Source organism: Canariomyces notabilis, assembly GCF_033297395.1.
Source record: "Canariomyces notabilis strain CBS 508.74 unplaced genomic scaffold N656scaffold_11, whole genome shotgun sequence".
Classification (NCBI taxonomy): domain Eukaryota; kingdom Fungi; phylum Ascomycota; class Sordariomycetes; order Sordariales; family Chaetomiaceae; genus Canariomyces; species Canariomyces notabilis.
Genome location: NW_027041833.1, coordinates 236,716 through 260,871, shown reverse-complemented (window position 1 = coordinate 260,871; position 24,156 = coordinate 236,716). Strand labels below are relative to the sequence as shown.

General features: G+C 54.1%; 11 protein-coding genes across 11 annotated transcripts; 6 read left to right on the top strand and 5 right to left on the bottom strand.

Moving 5' to 3' along the window:
* Window positions 1-86: 86 nt before the first annotated feature.
* N656DRAFT_805751 (ATP-dependent DNA helicase) lies at window positions 87-2,861 on the top strand (the record flags this gene model as incomplete). The annotated part of the gene is made up of 9 exons (XM_064818336.1): window positions 87-396; window positions 447-556; window positions 629-778; window positions 835-868; window positions 931-1,079; window positions 1,173-1,436; window positions 1,498-2,232; window positions 2,275-2,565; window positions 2,655-2,861. 9 exons carry the CDS (start codon window positions 87-89, stop codon window positions 2,700-2,702), a joined length of 2,091 nt encoding a protein of 696 aa, XP_064669989.1. The 3' UTR covers window positions 2,703-2,861.
* On the bottom strand, window positions 2,836-4,390 carry N656DRAFT_779278 (alpha/beta-hydrolase). Its single transcript, XM_064815161.1, has one exon. It carries the CDS (start codon window positions 4,193-4,195, stop codon window positions 3,020-3,022), a length of 1,176 nt encoding a protein of 391 aa, XP_064669988.1. The 5' UTR covers window positions 4,196-4,390; the 3' UTR covers window positions 2,836-3,019.
* A 730-nt stretch (window positions 4,391-5,120) lies between these two features.
* On the bottom strand, window positions 5,121-6,972 carry N656DRAFT_753304 (uncharacterized protein). Its single transcript, XM_064813057.1, has 2 exons — window positions 6,700-6,972; window positions 5,121-6,648 (listed from the first exon to the last, which is right to left on the bottom strand). The coding sequence occupies exons 1-2, from the start codon at window positions 6,831-6,833 to the stop codon at window positions 5,136-5,138; spliced, it is 1,647 nt and encodes a 548-aa protein (XP_064669987.1). The 5' UTR covers window positions 6,834-6,972; the 3' UTR covers window positions 5,121-5,135.
* Window positions 6,973-8,453: 1,481 nt separating this feature from the next.
* Window positions 8,454-10,840, top strand: N656DRAFT_89382 (MFS general substrate transporter). Its single transcript, XM_064819389.1, has 6 exons — window positions 8,454-8,731; window positions 8,910-9,046; window positions 9,118-9,128; window positions 9,202-9,998; window positions 10,050-10,602; window positions 10,660-10,840. The coding sequence occupies exons 1-6, from the start codon at window positions 8,680-8,682 to the stop codon at window positions 10,733-10,735; spliced, it is 1,626 nt and encodes a 541-aa protein (XP_064669986.1). The 5' UTR covers window positions 8,454-8,679; the 3' UTR covers window positions 10,736-10,840.
* Window positions 10,744-12,632, bottom strand: N656DRAFT_779275 (LIP-domain-containing protein). Its single transcript, XM_064815160.1, has 2 exons — window positions 10,858-12,632; window positions 10,744-10,783 (listed from the first exon to the last, which is right to left on the bottom strand). Exon 1 carries the CDS (start codon window positions 12,515-12,517, stop codon window positions 10,946-10,948), a length of 1,572 nt encoding a protein of 523 aa, XP_064669985.1. The 5' UTR covers window positions 12,518-12,632; the 3' UTR covers window positions 10,744-10,783; window positions 10,858-10,945.
* Window positions 12,633-13,621: 989 nt separating this feature from the next.
* Window positions 13,622-14,653, bottom strand: N656DRAFT_768553 (uncharacterized protein; the record flags this gene model as incomplete). Its single annotated transcript, XM_064813633.1, has 1 exon — window positions 13,622-14,653. One exon carries the CDS (start codon window positions 14,651-14,653, stop codon window positions 13,622-13,624), a length of 1,032 nt encoding a protein of 343 aa, XP_064669984.1.
* A 903-nt stretch (window positions 14,654-15,556) lies between these two features.
* N656DRAFT_709706 (MFS general substrate transporter) lies at window positions 15,557-17,464 on the bottom strand (the record flags this gene model as incomplete). The annotated part of the gene is made up of 5 exons (XM_064811615.1): window positions 15,557-15,800; window positions 15,862-16,082; window positions 16,148-16,400; window positions 16,481-17,140; window positions 17,208-17,464. The coding sequence occupies 5 exons, from the start codon at window positions 17,462-17,464 to the stop codon at window positions 15,557-15,559; spliced, it is 1,635 nt and encodes a 544-aa protein (XP_064669983.1).
* Window positions 17,465-18,323: 859 nt separating this feature from the next.
* Window positions 18,324-20,174, top strand: N656DRAFT_89237 (oxidoreductase family protein). The gene is made up of 3 exons (XM_064819388.1): window positions 18,324-19,706; window positions 19,796-20,086; window positions 20,154-20,174. The coding sequence occupies exons 1-2, from the start codon at window positions 18,418-18,420 to the stop codon at window positions 19,803-19,805; spliced, it is 1,299 nt and encodes a 432-aa protein (XP_064669982.1). The 5' UTR covers window positions 18,324-18,417; the 3' UTR covers window positions 19,806-20,086; window positions 20,154-20,174.
* On the top strand, window positions 19,839-21,175 carry N656DRAFT_89191 (NAD(P)-binding protein). The gene is made up of 2 exons (XM_064819387.1): window positions 19,839-19,899; window positions 20,223-21,175. Exon 2 carries the CDS (start codon window positions 20,289-20,291, stop codon window positions 21,129-21,131), a length of 843 nt encoding a protein of 280 aa, XP_064669981.1. The 5' UTR covers window positions 19,839-19,899; window positions 20,223-20,288; the 3' UTR covers window positions 21,132-21,175.
* Window positions 21,176-21,563: 388 nt separating this feature from the next.
* Window positions 21,564-22,950, top strand: N656DRAFT_89167 (uncharacterized protein). The gene is made up of 3 exons (XM_064819386.1): window positions 21,564-22,221; window positions 22,328-22,759; window positions 22,838-22,950. The coding sequence occupies exons 1-2, from the start codon at window positions 21,702-21,704 to the stop codon at window positions 22,486-22,488; spliced, it is 681 nt and encodes a 226-aa protein (XP_064669980.1). The 5' UTR covers window positions 21,564-21,701; the 3' UTR covers window positions 22,489-22,759; window positions 22,838-22,950.
* Window positions 22,860-23,519, top strand: N656DRAFT_768548 (uncharacterized protein; the record flags this gene model as incomplete). The annotated part of the gene is made up of 2 exons (XM_064813632.1): window positions 22,860-22,907; window positions 22,971-23,519. 2 exons carry the CDS (start codon window positions 22,860-22,862, stop codon window positions 23,517-23,519), a joined length of 597 nt encoding a protein of 198 aa, XP_064669979.1.
* Window positions 23,520-24,156: the final 637 nt, after the last annotated feature.

Below are 24,156 nucleotides of genomic sequence, written 5' to 3'. Positions count from 1 at the left end.
GGGAAATTCCTCTGAGGATATCGTCCTGTCCTTCTTCTGCGGCATACACTGCACCGTTCAACAGTTGAAGCAGTGAATCAGTGACCATGGGATTTTCTGACTCCTCGGATTACGGAGACAATATTTTCGAGGATCTAGATGAGGCCGAGCAGGCCGAGCAGGCCGAACTGGAACGGCCCACCAAGCGTCAAAAGAGCTGCCATTTCGACGAGGTGTCCGCCTCCTCCGCCTCGAAGCAAAGCTACTCCGACATCGCCAATCGCATTCTCAAAGAAAAGTTCGGCTACGAGTCTTTCCGGCACGAGCAGGCCAATGCGATCCAGCGGATACTGGCCGGCGAGAATGCCCTTGTCATCTTCCCAACAGGTGCAGGGAAATCGCTATGTTTCCAAGTAAGTTTGCTACTGAATCCCGCCTCACCCGGTCAAGCACCGACATTTTTGTAGATTCCGGCAATCGCGTTTCCCGAGTGGACGCGGCAGACGGCTCGAGGAAGCCAGAAAATGCGGGTGTTACCCTGGTGGTATCCCCGCTGATAGCTTTGATGAAGGACCAAGTCGACGCCCTGCGCAAAAGGGGGATCGCGGCCGATAGTATAGACTCCAGCAAGAAATGAGGCGACTTGCAGACCATCTACGCGAGTTTGCGTCGCGGTCAGTTGCGTATCCTCTACTGCGCTCCCGAAAGACTCAACAATGAAGGCTTTATCGAGAGCATCAAAGAGGTCGCAGGTGGCATCAGATTACTTGCAGTGGACGAGGCACACTGCGTCTCAGAGGCAAGCTTTCTCGCTCCGCTTTCCCTACCTTGACTTTGACTGACACAGGTGCTCAGTGGGGCCATTCCTTCCGACCGGATTATCTGAAAGGTAAGATCACCACGGAACTCACAGTCCCAGAATGGCCTCAGCCTGACTTTTCTCCCACATAGTCGCTCGCTTTGCCGAGGAGATCAAAGCTGAGCGTGTCATCTGTCTCACGGCCACAGCTACGCCAAAGGTTGCCGGAGACATTCGCAAAGCGTTCAAGATCCAGCCGCAGTGTGTCATTCGGACATCACCGTACAGGCCTAAGTACGAAGTGTTCTCCTAGCCCTGGTAACTCGGTGACTTTTTACTCAACTGACTGATATACGGCAGTCTTACTCTTGAGGCCGAAACAATAGATGTCAAGGAAGGTTCTGCCGACGCGCTGCTATTCCGGCTGCTAGGCTTTCGGGCCAAAGGAGAAAGCGACGTCAGATTTGAAACTCTCTTCAGATATTTGCTTGCTAATCCAGGCCCGACGCTCGTTTATGTCGCGCTGCAACAACAGGCCGAGACCCATGCCGATGTTCTTACTAAACAAGGGTTCAACGCGGCAGCTTCCCATGCAGGCATGAAAACCGAAGAAAAGCAGTCAATCCAAGATGGCTTTATGGCAAACAGAATCGACATCGTAAGCCTCATGTTTGTATTTACTGTTTCTGAGGTAGTACAGATTGCTGACGCCCCTCAAGATCTGTGCTACAATTGCGTTCGGCATGGGTATCGACAAGCCCGATATCCGGAACGTCGTCCACTGGGATTTGTCCAACAGTATTGAAGAGTATAGCCAGCAAATCGGCCGCGCCGGGAGAGACGGTAAGCCCAGTCGATGCATGTTCTACCTTTCACCGAGCGCATACTATCTCGGCGAGGTTTTCGCCCGTGGAGATTTGCCTTCTGGGCAGTCCGTACGACGTCTTCTCGTAGACATCTTCACAAGAGCCGCGGCTGGGCTGTCAGTCGGCGAAATCTTCAAAGTCAGCCATACTGAGCAGACACGGGACTCCGACATCCGTCCGACCACACTCAACGTCATCTATGCCACTCTCGAGAAGCATTTCGGCCTTTTCCGTGCCACTACGCCAGAGTTTACGACGCACAAGTTCGAGGCTATGTCAATCTACTTTCCAGTGCTCAGAAATGACAAAAGTGCAGAGGCGCAGGCCATTCTTTCCAGTGCGGTTAAAAAATTCAAGTACCATGACATAGGCGTCAACGCTGCTGCTAGAGCTTCTGGTGGCGGTATCACCCGCGTGGATATCGTCAGGAAGCTTACCGAGTTGAATGACCGCGGTCACATCAAGCTGCAGGCGAGTGGGTTGATCAACAGGTATATCGTCCAGAAAAGGCTTCCACGGACGAATCCTGAGATAGACACCGTCCTTGCTAAGCTATACCGCGACCTCGAAAGCAGGGAGGAGGACGCAGTAAAGCGAAGTCACCAGGTGCAAAACCTGATCACGGGCTAGGAATGTTTCAACCGTGCTCTCACAAAGCACTTTGGCATGGGCCTCCCTGAGGGAAAAGCCAAATGTGGGCACTGTACCTACTGCATGACGGGGAAACCCGTGAAGCCACCTTCTCGACCATTGAGTCCGACGACACCTGCGTCGATCAAAGATGTTCTCAAAGCAACATCTATACGCGATGATCCCCGCTTTCTAGCAAAGATAGCCTTCGGTATCAGAAGCCCGAGGATCACAGAGCTGAAGCTAGACAGGAGACCCGAATTCAGATCGCTGGCTCACCACGATTTCGATGTATGCTCAACCCCAAGCAACAATACATCTAGGCATTACCCCCGGGATGCCCATGATTAGCGTTTGCTGACACACTTTGTGCCTGATAGGCCCTTCTCAGAGAGTTTACCAAGGCCTGCAATACGGCTCGGAGGTAGCTTAGTACGGAGGGTACGGTTGTTCGCCGTTGATACCAGCGCCAAGTAGCCCTGCAGAGAGCCTATGGCATAAGTGGGTAAGATGCATATATTGGAGGATTCTCAAAATCCGGCCTGACAATACCTGCGTGGGGTAATACTTGAAGATACAAGACCTGTCGTCACATGATAACCGCCGGACAGTGATTGCTCCGTTGCCTGTCAGTATCGGAAAGTGTCCATGTTACTGCCCAAAGGGCTGAGGATTCCTGAACCAATTCTCGCACGCGCGATCAAAACAGCAAGCTGCGCCTATCTCGGGATCCATTTTCAAACCTCTAAAGGTTGCCTCTCATCATGATTGAAACCTGCGGAAAATCGCCGGGCTCCTGCCACTGCAGCAGCAGGTGCCCATCCTGGGCTTCAAACACCCCCTTCAACCATGCAGTCGTATACGCCGTCAGGATGCGCACCATCTCATCCGGCGCAATTGTGCCTAGCAGATGTGCGAATGGCTCCGTGGTCTGCCCGGCCGCCTGGAACAGCGAGGGGATGTCCGAGAATGTGTAGTGCGTCGTGTTTGCGACGTAGACGGCCATCTTCGGCCCCTTGAGCCGCGGCCACGCGGCCATCCAGCTGGGATCGGCATAGTTTTGATGAGACATGAAGAGCACCGGCTGGGACATGCTTTGCACTGGATGATCATGGTCCTGCCCCGAAGCAGGCGGCGATCCGAAGATGGTGCCGTCCCAGTTGATCGCGCCACGAATACGCGGGTCCCGGCTGGCAGCAATGATGGCCGATGCGCCGCCCACAGAGTGTCCCAGCATGGCGACACGGTCTGTCCGGAACTGTTGGGCCCCGCGTCGGGGCAGCAGCTCGGCCATGGCGGTTGCGTTGCTCAGCTGGTCGATTACAAATGAGGCATCGGCGGCACGAGGATACTCGTCCCAGGTTGGGCTGTTCAGTATGGACTCGTTGTTGAACACTGCGTGGCCATCGGGATAGATGATGATGTTGGCGTCCCCCGGGTGGTCGATGGTGATGACTGTGAAGCCTTCGCTGGCGATGGAGGAGGCGAGGACATTGTAATAGAGGCGCGGGATGCTGTAGCCAGGGGAGAAGAGCAGGACTGGGCCGTCCTCTAGGGGCGTACAGCGGCGGGAAATCATGGGATGGTCCGAACACACTGGCAGACGAGCTTCTCGGAAGAGAGGTGTGAGGTTGGCGGATATGTTGAAGGTCTCTTGGAGGAATGGCCCCTGGTAGTCGGCGGTTATGTTGGGCATAGAAGGGACGGGCACAGTGGATGCGCACTTCGCAGGTTGAAAGACGGACAGCATCAACGCCCGAGGCGTTGGAGTTGCGGCATAGGGGTCATTGCGGCTGTAGTCGATCAGAGAGCCCGTTGTCAAGGTGACATTGTATTTACCGCCCGGGTTCGGGACGAGGTACCCTGCAGCCGTGTTGGCGAGCAAGGAGAGAAGAACTGGAAGCATACGAGCAGCCTGCATGTCTGCAAGTATCGCTGTGCCGGAACTGCAGTGTTTGGAGACTCTCAGGCGTGAGGTAAGACAACTTTTCGCAAACCAAGAAAGGTGCCAGTAAGCGATCTGTTTCCGTTCCTCTTTGGCTCCTTGCAATGGTCTACTCTTTCCCGGGTTCTCAGCTCGAGGTCCTACGTGGTTTATATAGGCGTGCGATCCCACCCAAACCCATGGTGAGTAGCGGCTAGACTGCTCAACGTCCATTTCACAGACCTCAGTGATTACACTGCTAGTGCGTGTTGTGCAAGTACAACGGGAATACCAGTGGAGGTCAGCTCGGTGTTTGTGGAGCTTGGGCTGAGTTTAGTACCACTGTATGTACCCCTGGATTCAGGGGCAGGTTACGATGTGTAGGGGGTACATACATACTGTATTGTACATACTTACCTAGGTACCTTAACTTACCTTCGGGCTATTGCTGATGTATCGAATCACCGAAGCAATATTTGTGGAGCCCATCTCGGTCTTGTTGTGGTCTGCCTCGTTCCATTCCGTAGCTCGATAATCCGCCCACCCCTAATGATGCTAGCTCTCGCAGCTGTGCCTCATGTCGACGCAGGCAATTTCTAGACGTTTGTGACATCGTTGAAGCATGGTTTCATAGGCGCGGCCGTGGTAATCTTGTGGTCGACATCGGGATTTCTCAGCGCGGAACGCGCTTCTCGTTGGGAGCAGCTGTGAGCGAAAGTTTCCACGCACAGGTAAAACTGGCGCATCTGGGACGGAGCACCTGGGAGGTTTCCCCGTGGGTGTACATGAATTAGTGACTTATGAAGGTGTAGAGGCGCTCTAAGTGGCGACGCCAGAAGCATGTAAATGACCCCCCATACACCCATGAGGCATCAGGATGAGCGGGTTTTGTAGGTGGTTACACGGGCTTGTGACGGGGCTGGGCGGTTGAACAAGTCTATATATCGATAGCTTCCGACCAGAAGGTCCAGTTATCCAGGCATGAGTAATCAACCTGACCCCATCCCAGCAAGAGCGGCACCTTTGGCCGGCTGAAACGAACGTCAACGACGGAACGGCCATCACCATCCACTCTTGGAGGGGAGACCCCGTAGCCGTGGACCCTCTGACCTTCCAGAACGTCGCAGGCAGCTAAAGTAGTACAAGGGGAAGAAGTGTTGCACGCCGATGTCTCAAGAGAAGCTAGTCGAGCACCAATTGCCGCCATGATTCGTCCATCGGTAGGCCCCTCGCGACCTTGTTCGTTGAGCATCGTCGTTGCTAAAGCACGCAGCGGCGTATCCCTGCACTTCATACTCACGATGAAGAGGGGCCCAACAATGCCTGGACGCGTCGAGAAGCGTTTGTAAACGCCGGGCTTCGCCCGCCGCATCAGACGCGCTGACGCGGCAGCATCGCTAACCACAGCTCGGAATTCGTCCAGATGTTCATCGTATGCCGTTTGGAATGGGCTGTGTGCACACAGGAGGAAAATTATAGTTGACCTCAGTTGTGCGCGAATGGCATAGATCTCTGCCAGCTCCTCGGATTCTCGCCGTGTGGACGCCGCGCCCGAATAGCGTGCTTGCAGTCTCGTGGCAACAGCTGTAAGGCCATCAAGAACCGAACGGCATTCGGTCACAGCGTCAGATTGACCCTTGCACATGACAGGATCCTGCTCTTTCCAGCTAGGATATGTATACCGCAGCCGGGCAGCCGACTCAATGAATTGATACGATCGGTGAAGGCAGAGCATCGCGGTGTTGATGGCAAGCTCCGGCTCACGAAACGCATCGTTCCCAATGTCTATTTCCTGAAAGTCCAGGAACATGGCTGACGGCGTCTGGGACAAGGCATAGCTGCCGATCAAGAGGTTGATTCTGACTAGCTCGTCATTAATCTTGTCAAGAATGTCAGTAGGCGGAACTCCATGGCAACTCTGATAGGTCTGGGTTAGGATCTGTACGGCCCCAAGGAAATGGGTTAATGCATTTCGCTCATGTTGGCTGAGTATCTCAACGCAAGCTAGGATCATTGATGCCAGAGCCAAGGACTCTCGGCCAGCAGCTTTGCTGTTCAGATCCGACTGAAGCGTTGTCAGAGCCGAGCCGTAGTAACGCCAGGCAGAAGAAGATCCTTTCGCAATGGCGTTGTTGAGCGATGATTCATACGCAGCGCCAAACGCAGCAGCAGCGGCCTTAACACATTCGACTTGGTTCGAGAGCTGGACAAATATGCGGCCCCAGACACAGTCCTGTTGCAGCGGGCGGCCGTCGTTGTCCAAAGACAGCACTTGAGCTGCAAGATAGCTTAGCCTCTCTGTATGGTTGTCTGTTCTGATGCCGATTTTCAGAGCAGGTTGCAAGGCCCCAGATAATTGGCTTTCGTGGCTGTAGCCGCCACAGAGTCGACCTGCTTGGACGCATCGTCGACAAAGAGGCTTTTGCTCGTCACACTTGACCCGGCGTGTCCTGCAGCTGGTCAATCAAACGAGCGCCGAAATGCCCGTGAATGGTCCGTACTTGCAAGTCACGCAACCTCGTTTCGACTGCGAAACAACGACGCGAGAGCGCTTTGTTTCTGGGGCGGCCGTTTTACTGCCGGATTTTGAACTCGTAGAGGGTTGGGGTTGGCGATTGTTTCGAAACTCCTCCATGATGGCCAATTCTCGTAGAGCCGACGCGTCAAATGTATTGTAGGAGTATGTACTGTACTGTACTTACGTAAAAGATGTCGTCAATTTGCGCCGGTGCAGCCGTGTTGTGTTCATGTTCGAGAAGTTCAGCGACGTTCATTCAAGCCCTTAAACCAGTAATTAAAAATCAGGGGTTGAGGGCCCTCGGGGCCTAACCCAGCTGCTCAGCAACCACTGGAGAGTGGGGCAGAATGCTCCACTCTGCTTCCTCAGCCACTAAGCCTCAGCCACTCGGCCCAGTCCCCGGCTTTCTCTTCCTTGGCTGGCAGCCGCTGGCTCTTCACCACGTCACCACGTCCACGTCCCTGACGTGCTGCCAACGCGCTCATTGTCGCGTGCTTACACGTGGAGGCCCGGGTTCATTTCATTCACATTGCCAATTCATGATCTCAGACCTTGATCAAGTTTGATCTCCCATCTCCTGACGGGACTCGATTGCGGCTGCAGGCTCAAGGTTGCTAGGAAGTAGGAAGTGCTGCAAGTGCACACTCTCTTCAAGTTCTCGGTTGAGATTTAGCTTCAATGGCCATTCTGCTATCAGGTACGTTGCTCGCCGTATTGGCAACACTGCCTCGCAACGTGCTCCAAAATACTACGAATTGCAAGATAGGTACCTCCGTAGTCTTCCGGAGTCTACTCCGAGTCCTGTTGGTCACGGTCTGTTTGACCAAAGGCCGAGGACCCGGCCGAGGACCCGGACGAGCAGGCCTGGCGCAAGCGGAACGCGTAAAATGGACCGCAGAGACACGCACAGGATCGTCTGCCAGCTGAAAATCGGATTCGACATGGTTCAATGGCATGGCTGATCAATAGTGCCACAGCTTCTGATACAACCAGTTAGCATTGAAACAGCTGCATGGAAGGTCCGGTTAACTGTACCTGGACAAACGCGTACCAGAGCAGCTCTCCAACCCAGCAGCCACATCCAACACAGAGCAGCAATACCGGCAATACATTCCCGTCAAAAAAGGCCGGATTCGTTACCTATTGGCAGCCCCTAACTCCTAGCAATTTGATGGGCTGCCAAGACAGGCTGTTAGTGCTCTTTGAGATAACAAGTGGGTGGGCAGGGAAGTAAATGCTATCCAAACTATCTCTTCACCCACCTGCTAGCAAGCGAATTAACAGAATCAACTTGCAGGCTAACATGGTGTGATCACTGCAATTCTGTAGTACCGGCATCGACTCAAGGTATCAGATACCCTATGTTAGAGGTACGGTACCTGCTGTGGTCCGATAGGAGATAGTAGGATCATAGGTGATTGTCTTTGCGGAAAGCATTCGCTGGCGCGGCAACCGCATCATTCTCCGGGTACCCTTCCAGCGAGCAAGCCTGGAAGCATAGCGGTGACGGGGGACAATGGACACGGGCTGTCCAGGAGTCTAGGAGACTGGTTTAAAGGTATCTCGGCACTTGCATGCATCCAGGGTTTGTCGGGTCTGGCACTCTCGCAGGTTGCATTGCATCGTGGTCAGCTTACAGTGCATGGAATTAATCAAGAGCCGAGCTTTTCCAGAGATTGGGAACGGGAGGGATTGGGAAAACCATCTCCGGGATGTTCTGATATACACTTGTCCATGACGGTATTAGGCAAGATGCTTGCTGACCGGGTCCCCCAATCTTCTCCTCACCGTTTCAACGCTTCCCCAGATTTCCCCAGACCCCAAATTGGCGCCGGTTGTCTACATATACTAACAACATCCCCACCGAACTCTCTCGTCTAGAGCGACCCGGTTCCGAGGGTGTTGGTATTCTCTTGTGAGCAGGTTTTTGTCGACATTTTGTGGGGTAACTGTAGCTGGCAAGATGCCTTTCGGAATTCTGGACTGCAAAAAGATGGAAGTCGTGCCTGGCACGGGTAAGTAACTCCATGCTTCCTTCCCCAATACCAAAAGCTCCTCCACACGGCAGTTGCACGCACCATCTCCAAAGTCAGAAAGCTCCCCAAATCGCAACACAACAACAAGAACTCTTTCAACACCGTGCTATTCCCTTCAGAAGAAATCCACTGACACATTCTTGGCGGCTCTCCCAAGCTATCCTGGCCGATCAGGATGACCTACCACCCGAGTACTCCGAGGTCCCCCGGGAGCGGCTGAAACACGGAAAAGGTCGATACAAGGACGTCATTCTCGTTCCCCAGCCTTCAGACGATCCGAATGATCCGTTAAATGTAAGTCGTCTACAGCCACTGCTGGTAATCATGTCCCCAAACGCCTGATACTAACCTACTTGGACTGACAGTGGCCCCAATGGTTCGTTTCCGCTTTACTCCACCAAACCATTCCTCACACGCCAGAGCACACACTAACAGGGATGGCATACCAGGCAAAAAGAGATGATCCTCTTCATCGTCGGCCTGTCGGCCGCGGTCGTCGGCGCTTACGGTCCGATGCTTGGGCCGGGCTTCGTCCCCGTCGCCGCCAAACTCAACATCACGATCGATGTCCTCTCGCAGTCAACTGCCTGGCTCATTCTCACCATCGGCCTCGCCCTCTTCATCACCAACCCACTGGCCAAGATTATCGGTCGCCGCCCGGTATACATCGGGGCGATCATGATCATGTTTGCCACGAGCGTCTGGGGCGCCGCCGTTGGGGAGTACCCCTCGTTCCTGGCTAGCCGCGTCATTGCCGGCTTCGGCATGGCGCCGTACGAGGTTCTGGTGCAATGCACCATTGGTGACATGTACTTTGTCCACGAGCGTGCCACGCGCATTGCCGTTTGGAACCTGTTCCTCTTGACGGGTATTAGTGGCGGTGCTCTCGTGGCCGGGTACATCATCGAACGGGACGGCTACCAATGGACGTTTGGCGTCTGCGCCATCTTCTTTGGCGTGCTGATGCTGGCAGTCATCTTCCTTGTGCCAGAGACGGCGTACCGGAGGAATCTGGTCATTGCGGCGGTCGGTAGTGACAAGGAGGATGTGACAGACGAGAAGGAGGTTCAGGCTACACATCAAGAGGGAGTGGGAAGGCCGTCAACGCCGACAAAGAGGCGTTCGTACTGGCAGTCGTTGCGCGTCTTTACGGGCCGCTACTCTCACGCCCCGGGCTGGAAGCCCTTCCTTCGCCCAGTCATCATGCTGTTCTACCCGGCGGTGATGTGGGGTTTCTTGGTCTATGGTAAGACCTGGCTCATTCGGTGTTCTTGTCTTCAGAGCTAATAGGTGTCAGGAACTGTGCTTACCTGGATCGTCGTTTTCTCGGTCGTCAACGGCGTCATCTTTGTTGCACCGCCGTATAACTTCACCGTCAGTCAGACCGGCCTGATCAGTCTGTCTCCGTTCATCATGACCATTATTGGCGAGGTGATTTCCGGACCCCTTAACGACTGGATCTGCCTCTACCTTACCAAGAAGAACAAGGGCGTTTATGAGCCAGAGTTTCGACTCCCGCTCATTATTCCTGCCACAATCCTCGGTGTCGTCGGCTTTTTCGGCTTTGGAGCAACAGTTCAGTACCAGACGCACTGGGTAGGTCCCGTGCTATGCTTCGGCTTCGCCAACATGAGTCTGGTCTTTGCATCCACTTGTGTGTTTGGCTATGTCGTCGACAGCTACCGCGAGCACAACGAGGAGGCATTTGTGGCCATCAACGCCAGGAACCTGCTGACCTTTGGCCTCACGTACTTTGTCAACTCGTGGTTGGCGGCCCAGGGTCCGCTAATTGTCTTTTGCATTCTGGGGTCGCTGTTCGTCTTCGTCATGATGCTGACAATCCCGCTTTGGTGAGTTTGACCGCATATGAAGGCTGGACTGGATCGATACTAACATTATTGTTACAGGATTTTTGGCAAGAAGATCCGGAGCTTCACTGGCCGCAATCCTTGGCTGCAGAGGTTTATGAATGACAAGAATTAGGCTTGGTATGAAGAACGGAATTAAGATATATGGTAATCGATGGATTGTCTGTTAACTATCAGTCTCTGGTTTTGGATACCGCTGGGCTTAGTATCTCGCCCAAATGAAGTCGTCTAACTTACAGCGGGCAGCGCCTTGAGCATTGATTAAGACACTTGGAGTTTTGATTCCTGGGTTCGCAATGATACCATTCACTTCTACATGACCTGGTTACTTCCGAGGCGTCCCTGTGAACCACCAGTCCGGCAGCAGGCCCAAAACATCAAGCGGCACCCTCACGTTCTCTGTTCGGCAACCCACCCCCGGCAGGGTGAAGTTGTCGCTCCTCTTGTCATCCAGGATGTGAGCCAGGAAATCCATCGTCCTTAACCTCCCACTCCACAGTTCGTCGTTGTGTCCGCCCAGCTCATTCCGGTGATAGAGCACTCTGCCGCCGCCTGCGCAGTAAGCGCGTACCAGCTCATCCGTCTCCTCCACGGCGCTCATCTCATCAGCCACAGCCTTATACACAAACACGGGCACCTCCCTTGGCGGTGCGCCGTGCACGCCCATTACAGCATCAGCATCAACCACCTTTTGCATCACCGGGTCCCAAACATCCCTCTCCCCGCCCTCAAAGTACCCGTACACATCATGCTTGGAGTACGCCATCAGCGCCTGCACTCCTGACATCTTCTCCACGGCCAGGAATCCCGTGGCATTGTACGGTCCGGCCTGCTTCAACCGCGAGAGCATGAAGCTCCTCACTTCAGGCCACTGCATGGTGACGCCCACAAGGGACGCCAGCGCCAGCCCGGCCGTGTCACGCCCGTTCATGGCTTGAAAAACGGTCGTGAGGTTCGGACTCGGCCCGCCCACTGCGGCGCCAACAAGCACCCCACCCTCATTCCCGTTCCCGTCCTGCCCGTGGGGAACTGGAATCAAGTCGGGCGCGTACGCCGAAACCAGCTCCATGGCGAACCCACCCGCGAACCCGCCGCCTGAGTACCCCCAGATAGCGGCGCGCATGGTGCTATTGGAGTGGAGGTTAAACTCGTCGCGGAGGAGTGGGAAGCTTGCCGCGGCGTCGCGCACCGCCCGGATCCCGTCCAGCGTCGCGTACCCGGCCTGTTTGCCCGCGCAGTAGCTTGCCTGGGGTCCTTCGTAATCCGGCACCGCGACAAACCACCCCCGCGCGAGCAGGTCGCGCATTTCGCCGTACGGTTCGAGCGCCTGTAGGAGGTAGGACGGTGCCGCGTCGGGCGAGACGGAGTCGCTTGGGACTTGGTACGAGACTACTCGTATGACTTCATGTCCTGGGTTTGTGCTGTTGCTGTTACTGCTGCTGCTGCTGGTGGTGGTGGTGGTGGTGGTGGTGGTGTTGTTGTTGTTAGGTTTTGCAGGATGGGAGGAGGGCACAAAGACGGTGGTCACCGCCCAGCTTGGGTTGCCGTGCGTGTCGGAGGAGCGGTAGAGCAGCTGGAAGGTGTCGCGGCAGTGCCTGATGTTGATGGTTGGGTAGGCGTGCGGCCGGATGCGGAGTACTGTGCCGGGTGCGGTTGATTCCCAGCCCGCAGGCGGGGAGTACCATGCGTCGAGGGACGGGGGAGGCAGGAAGCTTGGGAAGGTTGGGGTGTCTGCGTGTGCTAACGCTGGTGAGTGGTTGACATTGTGAGTTGGGGGTGATAGTAGGTTAAGGTTGTCGGTGATGGTCTTGCTGAAGGCGCTGTTGACTGCAAGAAAGCTATAGGCAATGACAATTGGGTTGCTCCAAAGGAGGAGCAATTGCTTTAAGGTCCCCATTTCTGGAAGGAACGAAGATCTCGCCGTGGAGAGCATGCCACGTCCACAACGCTACAACAGAACCGAACTAGAAAAGGGGCGTATCATGAATTTAGGTGTAGAGAGTTCTGAGGAGTTGCTGGCTGGAGTCTATCCATATCTACCATGGTCAATATCAGTCATCATGAATGCGATCCGCGCCCATTGTAACCCTCCAGTTGTCTGCCTCAACCGATAGATTTGCCTAGCCTTAGCTCCGCGAGCTTGAAGGGGAAATGGTGATAGCCAAGCTAGTAAACGTATCAGCCGGCGGTGCAGTTCCGGAAATATAGGGCGTCCCTGGAATCACAATTCTCGGCTGAGGATACCGGCAATACTAGGTGGGTGGCACCAGCCCGGGCTCCAATGGGGACAATCAGTTGGGCTTGGGAGATAAACGTTTTGTTCACAAGTACTATAACTCAGACATTTGATTAGATGCGACGTGTAGACTACCTACCTAGGTAGTCTAGGCCCCAACATGGTATAAATGGGAGCCGACAATGCTGATGGATGCCCCTTTTTCTCGCCGGGAGGCCGGGACACCTATCTTGGCTCAGGCTGGACACCAGATATCCTTCAACAACGTAGGTATGTGGCCCGCACCAGATCTTATTTGGGCACCTCAGAATACATGCAATACGTATTGAAAGCAGTATTAACTCCAATCCGGGTACCTTATGTACCTATTCATAGAAATGGGGTATTGAAACTCCGTCCCAGTCACTGCATCCATCATGGAGCTCCATGTCATGAAAGTGTCCTTGCGGTATCAGTGATACTCAACCTTGAAACAGACATCATCCTTCCGCACATAACACATCATAATGGCCGGGTCGTGTATAAAACCATCATCCGTCTCTGCCATTTGAACGTTCGGGCCAGGCAGCTCTGGCAACGCGAACCCGTCATAGTCCCTCGACAGTAGTCTCCTGATCCTAGGGGAGTCCTAGTCCCGCATGCGCAGGGAACTACCGAATTGAACGTTGCGCGCCCCAACCTTGGGAACTTTTACGGCCTGCCCATCACGCTCCTCAACCGTGTATGCAAAGTCCTGGTCCGCATCTTCCGATACAGGGGTGCAGATTAGCACGGCTGGCTTCGCATGTCGGCAACCACCTGCTTGACCGGGTTCCAGTTGCGGTACGAGACGACAGCGGCATTCTCGTTTATCTTGAGAAAGAGCTCGCCGTTAGCCTCGACCAAGATGACCGAGTTATCATGCAAGAGCTGTTTCTCGTCGTCGTTCCATTTCCGGAAGCGATCATATGCTGGCACGTAGATGGGGATCGGCCTGCCAACGAGATCGCGTAGATGCGTGACAACGGCAAGCATGAATAATGCCCGCTTGCAAGCTAGGGAATCGTCGCTCATGCCCAGGGCGTAAAAGAAGACAATATTGTCAACGCTCTTGAGAGACTGCCTTGTGGCACCCAGCGAGCTGACCATTGACTGCCATTCACTCGACTGCGAGATGAACTGCCTGTATTGCGAGAGTAGATCTTGCATCTCGTCTAGAGTCACTTGCTCAAAGATGGCATCACCAACAGTGAGCTTGTCATCCATGTCGTCTTCGTGTAGGCGGTAGACTGTGGTAATTGGGGTGTAGGCTACTGAGGATGTCCGCTGGTCGGACACAAACGGCTCGCGAGCTGGGTCGGAGTCGGGGTCGGGCATGGTAAGTTCCTGGATGGTGCGGAATCTGATGTGCGTACGCCCATTGCGCGAGGCATGACCATCACCATCTCGTGTAACAATGCCTGGGATCCAGACACTTCTGTGGTGCACGATGCCATCGAGATCAGTGATCTTGACCCACGCTCTGTTGGGGGTCCAGCATCGATCAAGCAGCCTGTGCCGCCATTCGGGTCTGTTTCTGGGCCGCTCGGCAGCCTGCAGCTGCTCCTCTAGCTGGCGTATGGCATCGCGGGTGTAAAAGGCTTTATCACTGTGGTAGGCGGCCATGGTCGACTCGATGACGAACTCCTCGCGCTGTTGGCGCTGCTCGGCCGGCATCTCCTCCCACGGTCGCCTGACGTCCTCAACATCCAGGTAGGGTATCTTCTTCAAAATGGGGAGCAAACGTCGGTTGCCCAGGAACGGGGGACGATGGACCATAGCATATCCCCGTCGTAGCCGTCGAAAAAGTCCTCGAAGTGGTAGCGCTCTCCGCGGCCAATGGGCGGTGTCCAGATCCTCCAAAAGAGGGAGGAGAATGGGAGCAAGCCGTTGTCGACGCCCCGGAGATATATCGCGATCCTCTCTATCAGGGATCCCATAGTTTCGAAGTATGACTATATAGGGATGCAGGTAGGTACCTGTGCAATTGCTGCTCAGGTTGATGACGACGACTTACCTATGATAGTTGTAAAGCTGAAAGAACTGAAAATCGTAGAATAGGCAGTCAGTTGAGAAACTAGATTGTGCTGTGAGTGACGACCCCCAGAATCTGGGTACGAAGGTGTTGATGGATGTCAAAGGAGGTGTGAAGACAACTAGTATATGTATATGAAGGCAATGTGTTAGTTACGTGTAATCAATCTGCACGGAATTAATCATGGATTGAAGGCAATCAGCTCAATGACAAAAGGAAAAGCCACGAGAATGGCAGGCACACATTGATGCTTCCTTCCGGTCAGCCATCGTCAGCTTGTGGAGGATACTCGTCCATAAATAGGTAGGCGCAGAAGACAAACCATCCATTCTCACCTACCTAGGTAAGTATTTTGCCTCCGGCGGCTTGCGTTAAGGCTGCACATACTTTGCACATGAACGGATTATGACGGATTGTTGTGTGCCTTGGGAAGGTATTCAGATGGTTACCTACCGTAGGTACCATGTACAGTTTGCAAAAAACTGTCAAGGTGTCTCTTTACCTCAGGTGCTAGTACCTACAAGGCTTACTGTTCCTTCCAGTTGTCAACCGCACGATGGGTTCAGTTTCGGGGAGAAAGGGAAGCAGCAACCAGCACCTTAGTTTTATTAATTCATGGAAATACCAGTGGTATCCAAGTCTCTGCTTCAATACACATATATAAAGTCTTCATTCCTTAAATCGGTCATGTCTCGCAGGGCATTGTCTTCATCGAGAGCCTTAACCCTCCTGTGTCCGCCAGCCGCGCCGTCTTCAAGCTCTCCAGCCTTGCTGCTTTCCATTTGATTGTTGCCTATCATTGACTCATCCACGAGAACCGCACTCTTGCCAAGCTCCTCTCGCCGCTTGGCGTGCTGTCGGTTGAGGAACATGAGGTAAACTGGGATGATACTGGAGTGTGACACTATTAGCAAACTTCTTGTATGACACTTTTGGTTTGGGAGCACCATACGCCGAGATGCCGCCAACCAGAGCAAACATGATGAGATTGGAGATGAGTCCCGAACGATAGAGAGGCTTCTGATCTTCCGAATACAGCTGCGGGCCGATGACATTGCCCGTGCACATCCCAACAAAGACCACAGCTGACGTGCACTTTTTCTTGGTGTCACCACCTGTGTTTTGCGCCTGCCAGGCGTAGATCAGGGGTGTGATGGCCGCCATGCAAGATACCTATGCACGCATTAGTTGCTACTACTAAAGGAAAAAACGATCTCAAGTCCGGGAAGCAGGCTTACTAGGTAGTAGCCAAAGAGCAAAACACCCTTGTGCTCTCTGGAGACAGACAGCATGAGAATGGTTCCAACCACAGGCAGTACGCTGACGGCCGTGATGGTAAGACCCTTGTGCTGGAAGTGCGTTGCCACCCAGCCGGACCCAATGATGACTATGAATTGAATGGCCCCAAAGGGGATGTTGAACAAGATGGCCTCGAAATTCGTGTAGCCAAAATCCTTGACAATGAGACTGCCAAAGGTCCCAATGCCGCCGCTTGCAATGCTGGAATCCAATGGATCCGTTAGCGAACATCTTCAGTTAGGTTGGCTATGACCACAAAGCAGGGAACATACGAGATGGCCACAATCGCCACAAACCAGCACCACGTCTTGAGATCTAACAGAGTCTCCCAAACATGGTCCCATCGCCATTCCCTCGACGCGACCCCCATCTGATTTGCCCGCAATCTCTCCACAGCAATCACTTTCTCTCTCTCGGTGAGATATTTGGCCTCCATAGGCGAGTCGGGCATGAAGATAAAGACAATCGCTGAGTACACCACAGTCAACAAGCCACAGAACAAGAAGATAATCTGGTACTTGAACATCACCCTGCTCTCAATATGACCCAGCCCGTAGGTAAACAAACTACCCACAATGGCCGTAATGCCATTCATAGCGTTCCAGTAGCTCGTCCGCATCGTCTGCTCGCTCCGGCGCCACCACATCTGTGTGACGGCGACGCAGCTGGGCGCAATCATGGCCTCGAATGAGCCGAGAAGGAAGCGCAGCCCCAGTAGCGAAGCAAAGTTTGTGCACGCGGACATGATGGCTAGGGAGGCACCCCACAAGAAAATGGCGCTCGCGATAACCTTGCCCGTGGGCAACTTGACGAGAATAAAGGCGGCAAGCGGCTGCATTATCAGCTGAGCCAGGTACAAGATCGAGCCGAGCCAGGAGTACTGCTGGCCGACCAGCTTGGCATCCTGGCTAATGCCAAAGATTGACACGTAACTGTTGTTGTGGGCTCCATCAGCTCATCACTCCGAGGAAACACCATTACTGTGTTCGTTGTTCTCACCTCAGCGAACTCTTGTCCAGCTGCTGAAAGAAGTACGCCCCAAGAATCAGGGGTAGAATGCGCATGTCAATCCGCCGTAACACGGCCCTCTCCTCCTCGTATGTGAAGGAGCTGTCACCGGCGGCATGGGCCTCGAGGAACTCGGTTGCTTTGTCTCGAAGTTCGTTCCTAGGAGCTGCGTTACTGTTGGAGACAGGAGTGATCCCATCCCCATTCTCATGCTGTGCCGCGTCTGCCTTTCCCTCCGAACCACCCATGACGCCAGGTGTTTGTAAGGTTCGCGAGAGAAGCAGCAATACCTACAGAGATTGGAGAATCAAGGCTCACAATCGGGCCCGCAAGTCTTGAATCTCTCAGATAAGAAGGGTTAAGCACAATAACCAAACATCAGACATCACACGCATGCATGCCGCGAGAAATTTTACTGATGGAACAACAAGGGCACAAGGCCCAGTCGGTCGCTACTTTCTATCCCGAACAGAATGGCCATCATTGGCAATTGAAGCCAGCTGCTCGTGTTAACAGCGGCAGAGGATCAGGTCACATGGATTTCGGGATCCATCCATCCGCCCGGTAGGATGTGTGACCTGCACCCGTTGCAACTCACCTGCATCTTCATTGCTGATTTTCAACCCGAGTTCCTCTCCTGTGGTATTGATTGGGGTAATTCAGGCTGAATGTGGGGGAGAATAAGGCAGAGAGACTGAGGAAGGAGAAGGACAAAACAACCAAAAAAAAATTAAAAAAAGGGGCAAAAAGGGGTAAAAGGGGTACTATTTACTGTAACCTTCAATCGGCATCTCCCGCCCAACTAGTATCTGCCTAAGTACCTATTATACCTGCATACTATCAACGCATTATAATGACATTGAATCAATTATCAAAGTCTCGCACGAGGTTGAAGGAGATAGAATAAGCTTTCCTATTGCTCTCCACCCCCGCAAACAACTAAAATTCCCCGCATGTGGGGGATCGGCGCCGGCCCCAGTCGGGTTAAGGCTAAGTGTCGGGACCTGGGACATCTCCGGCCGAGGCAGAGTTTGTCACCCGAGCTACAGTTGATCATCTCGTCAACTGAGCCCACCTCATCAACATGTGGCATGAAGGGTTGACTCCGAAGCATTAGTACCTTGACCTTAGGTTATCTAGGGGTCTCATCACCGAAACACCCCGAGGGCCTTTTCGTAGCTTCTAGTGTCCTTCTGCCACCATGGCCACGAAAAAGCGGTACGCCCTCGTGGGCACGGGCGGGCGGTCCAGCTTCTTCTACACGGCCATCGCAACCGACTACCGGGCGACGTCGTGCATCGTGGCCTTTTGCGACACCAACCAGACGCGCATGAACTACGCCAACAGCCGGCTGCAGACCCTCGGCCACGACCCCGTCCCGACCTTTCTCGCGGCCGACTTTGACAAGATGATCTCGGTTACCAAGCCGGACGAGGTGATCGTCACGACCATCGACCGCACACACCACATCTACATTGTGCGCGCGCTGGATTTGGGCTGCAATGTGGTGACAGAGAAGCCCATGACCATCGACGCGGCGCGGTGCGAGGACATCTTCTCGGCCGTCGAGCGCACTGGACGATCAGTCCGCGTCACCTTCAACTACCGGTACGCGCCGCACAACACCAAGGTGTACGAGCTGCTGCGGTCGGGGGCCATCGGCACCGTCACGTCGGTGCACTTTGAGTGGCTGCTCAACACGTCGCACGGCGCCGACTACTTCCGCCGCTGGCACCGCGACAAGCGCAACAGCGGCGGCCTGCTGGTGCACAAGGCCACGCACCACTTTGACCTGGTCAATTTTTGGCTGCAGACGCGACCCCTGTCCGTCTACGCCCAGGGCGACCTCAGGTTCTACGGCAGGGAGAACGCCGAGCGGCGCGGCGTGACGGGGTTCTACAGCCGCGCCCACGGCAGCGAGGTTGCAAAAGGGGACCCGTTTGCGCTGCACCTCGAGACCATCCCCACGCTCAAGGCGCTGTATCTCGACGCCGAGCACGAGGACGGCTACTACCGCGACCAGAGCGTCTTCGGCGACGGCATCACCATCGAGGACACCATGAATGTGCTGGTCAAATACCGCAACGGGGCCGTCATGACCTACTCCCTGACGGCGTACGCGCCTTGGGAGGGGTTCCGGGTCAACTTCAACGGGACGGGGGGCAGGTTGGAGATGGAAGTGGTGGAGAACAGCTACGTGAACTCGGGGGGCGATCAGTCGTTGGAGGGTTCTATTGAGAGGAGGTCTATCCTCCTGAGACCGCTCTTTGAACCACCGAGGGAAATCCCGATTGACGAGAGCAAGGGGGCGCACGGCGGCGGTGACAATGTGCTGCTGCAGGATCTCTTTGGCGAGCCTGTAACGGACGAGTACATGCGCGCGGCGAGTCATGTCGATGGGGCCGCATCGATCCTAACAGGCATTGCTGCGAACAAGTCGATCGCCACGGGGCAGGTCGTCTTTGTGGATGATGTTTTGAAAGTACCAGGGTGAGCCGGAGTGTGGACCCACATATCCCGGCTGCCGCTTTAACTCCGGCTCCGAGTCTCCCAGTTGGTTCCACTAATTCCGGTTGCAGAGGACCGTGATTATTAAATATGCACCATGTGTCGACAATGTCCCATCGCGCCTTACCTCGAGAAAAGCTGCTTCAATGTCCTTGTCCGGGGTTCTGTGATCTAAGTATGTTTCTTTGCGATCCTCGGATTCGAAATGCAGTGTGAAATATCCATGAATCGAGCGACCTTGCGGGTTGTGACTGCACGTTTGCAATGAAATCCAGAAGTGGATAACCGAGCCTGAAAATTCCGTTTGCTCAGCTCCTAGGCAACCACACCTACGTCGCTCTTAACTCTGAAGGCAGTGAAGGGTTCGCAAGTCCAATTCAACTCTCCATCTCACCTACATATACAGTAAAATTGACCCTTCTATAACAGCTTCCCATGAATTCTTGCCAATTTGCACGTCATAGCAACATTCTCCTGGCTGCTAAATCCTGCATCTAGGTCTCGGATCATCGGATGGATTGAACCCGCTCTTGATCTTCCACCTAACTCTTCAATCCCTTCGAGATGGCCGTACGAGCCTTAGTGGTTGGAGGTACCAACGGTATCGGCTACGCGATGGCATGCCGCATTGCCTCGGAAGCAAAATCATCAGTCATCATCAGCGGCCGTACAAAGCCCCAGAGCATCCCACATCCCAACATTGAGTTCCGCCCCCTGGACGCATCGTCGATGCAGCAAATCAAGCAGTATGCAAACGCCTTCAAGCAATCGGCCCAGCAGCAGCAGCTCGACCTGCTCATCATGACACAAGGCATCATGACCATGGCCGGACGGACCGAGACACCGGAGGGTATCGACCGCAAGATGGCCGTGCACTACTACGGCAAGCAGCTGCTGATCCGGGAGCTGCTCCCGGCACTAAAAGACGACGCCAAGGTGGTCATAGTCTTTGACGGCAAATACGGCAACCCAGACAAACTCAACTGGGACGATCTCGACCTGAAGAGGAATTTCAGCCTCGGAAACGCAGCGAACCACTGCATGATCATGAACGACGCCATGATTCAGTGGTGGGCGGCCCAGCAGCGCCAGCAGGGCATCCATCATACACGACACTTTGTGCATGCGTACCCCGGCGGTGTCAAGACGGGCATTCTCAGAGACTTGCCCTGGTATTTACGGGCTCCGGCATGGGCTCTGGGAAGCCTTATCGCTGTTTCGCCAGAGACTTGTGCCAACAATCTGCTGAATGGAGTGTCCAAGTCTGCAGCGGAAGGCAATGATCACGGTAGATTCTGGAGCAACATTGACAATAAGGGCCGCTTGATCGGAAACAAGGCAATCTGGACAGAAGAGCAGATGCAAAGGATAGCTGAGCACACGTGGAAACTCGTTGATGGGCGGTAACGGGGCCGATAAGTGCCTAGGGATTGAAAGCATGAGGCCAGCGGCAAAGGGAATATGTCGGCACCTTTCCACTCCTGTGCGGTTCCGTTCAGTGTAAGACTAAAAGTATACTAGCTCCATATTTAATAACATGATACATGATAATCAGTATAATGTACGGAGTATTCCCTAGGTACTTATGTTTCCTCATCTTGAGCACGTCACCGTGCGAGAGGTTCCGGATGATGGAAATGTCGGGAGAGGGAGTGCGAGATGGAATGCGAGGGGGAACGCGATCAAGGGCGTAGCCAAGTTCAAGGACCGACTCGACCGAGTGTACATAACAGGAAGTTGAGATCGGGATGCAGTCAGCACTGCTGACTGTACTCTTGCTACAGGGGCATTTTGTCAGGGTCAGGGAGATAGGGAAATATATGGTGCCTGGGCCCACACCGTTTACCTACCTGCCTATCAGGGTCGCACTTGCCCCCGACGGGAATATCACTTCTTTGCAACCTCGCAACGTCTTCGCACTCCCTTTCGCTGAAAAATGCCATTGTCGAAAACATCAGCCCGTCCTGCATCGTGAACATGGATCCTGCCATCCAGTCAAGATTTTGCGACCAGGTCCGCCGCTATGGACACGAGCTTCTCTCCTTCGTTGCCCAGGAGCTTGGCTTTGCCCCGGCTGCCCTCTCCATCACCCTAGAGAGGATCGATTTGCCCCCCAACGAGGTGAACTGGGTGTGGTTTGTTGGCAGCGTCGACACGGCTACCGAGCAGGCCATCCTGCGGTTTTTCCAGACGGACGCGGGAAGGAGAGCATTGCTTGCCAACGGTCCGGACCCGCTCGAATTCAAGCTGGCCACCACACTTCTGCGTCTCCCTGCCAGTCAGGCAGAACATCCGCTCCATCCGGACCTTCCGGCTCATCTGAGGGCAGCCGTGACCCCGCTTCCGGGAGACCAGGAGGTTATTATCCTATCCGGACCATCGCCTGAGCAATATGTTCGCGGCACTGGTGGAGCTACTGGTTGGCTACAGACCTTCCCTCACATGCAGTTCTCTGAGGTCCTGTATCTCCACCTTCGGGGACAACTACAAAGTACTAGTGAGCACCTCACCTACACCTACCCAGAGTGACCCAGTGGATCCAGTCCACGATAGCTATAGCATCACACTTCAGCGGTCAGCCAGGCTTGCTAATATAGAATAAGATGGCTACGAAGGAGTCCTTGGTGCCTGGGTCGTGGATTCCGGGATATCAACCGTCTATGGGCACGTTGCTGCCATAGTTGGGGCCCGGAGCGTGTTGGTGTCTCCGCTGACCGGGCTGACCGGTCAGACCGGTCATGCTGAGAGCAGAGAGGCCAATTGATATTGTGGAAATGGGGATAATGGAATGGGACCTGTCTGCCGATCTTGCCCCGGCGCAGCAGGTGTAGATACGCATGTAAGCCGACGAAGCCATCCGGCCTGCAGGTGATTGGGATGCGGGACTCGGACTTGATTCCAATGAAACCACTTGGCGGGAACTCGATAAGAGGGCCAACGCATATACCAAGTGAGAAGTTCCCAAAGAATGCGTTGGGCATCAGGTATAAAAGGCAGCTGAATTCCCGCGTTCAACTCTGAGCTTAGCTTTATATGTAGGCTCTCAAGTTCCCAGTCCTACACATTTTGCACATTGATCTTCCAACTGCGCCCGCTACTGACTCCTTTCACAGACATCCGTCCTCTCTTCCCGCCATGTTCCTCTTCGCTCATCTTGTCCTTGTCTGCCTGTGGGCATGTCAGGTGAATACTGTCCTTGCCCTCTTCAAACCTAACTTCCTACCAACCATGACTGACTTGTCTTAGGTCCTGGGCACCCCTGTCTTGCCCGAGAGCAAGACAGAGCCCCCAGCCCTCCGCTATGTTCCAGGCTCAGCTCATGAGGCATCAGCAAACATCAGCTACGATCCTCAAGGCGTCTTTGTCCTGGGCGTAGATGGTGTCCTGCGGAGCTTCGCCCCCAACATCAGCGTGGTCGATTACCGTCAGTTGGACCCGGACCAAGTCCAAGAACTGGCCACCGGCCTGGCGCGTCAGGCTCGTTCCCTCGGCGTCGATGTAGCCCTTGGCATACAATACCTCTTGGAGCACCCAGACATCGATGGCCGCCTTATCACCGATGCGAATGCGATACTCACGCCAGGGAACCCCCTCAATCTCCCGCATCCCGATTATTCCACTGGTGCCACTTCTCCTCCCAGGGTCTCACGAGATCTGTCGGAGCTGCTCAATGGTCGTCAGCCCGCTCCTTGCCCCGCAACCTGTAATTCCCTCACGGACTGTATCCCGGTGGGCTGTTTTGCCTGCTTCTTCCCCGGCGGCCCTGGCAGTGTGGGGATCTGTTTCACGGGTTAAGGATGAAGATAGAGTTGCTGCGATATCCCGGGATCCTCTTTTCTCACCTGATACAGTTGTGCGAGCCCAAGTCTTTGATTAGCTACTAGTTATTTCATGCACCTCCTCAATGGAACAACTTAGCAATGAAGAAGTGCAGACGGTCCGGGAGGTTGACAGGAATTTGGGTTTCTTCCAAGGTGCTACACTGCTACTTTCGGGCTTTGTTGTTGAGGGGATGCCACTCGTTACTTCAAGTTGGTTATTACATGGGGCCTGTCGTTGTCTCACCATCCGTTACCTACGGAAAGAAGGGGTGGGGGGTCACAAGAGCGGTTAACGCAGTGTTCAGGCTACGTTCATGATCGCCTCACAATATAAGATGGGAAATTTCCACTCGTAGGAACAAATGGCTCTAGAGCGGAGAGTGAACGTCTCATTCAAAATGAGCAGCTTATTCGTGGTATACTTACCTTAAATGGAAGGACCTATTTAACTTGTAAAGAATCTGAATGATTGAAGAAGGGTTGACACTCCGCTCAACGCGTTCAAGTGGTGCGTTAACGGCTTGGAATACTGACGGGAACTGGCTTGGGTAAGATAAGGGGGAACCTTCCATTCCTCACTGCAACAACCCACAACCCACAACCCCCAGCCC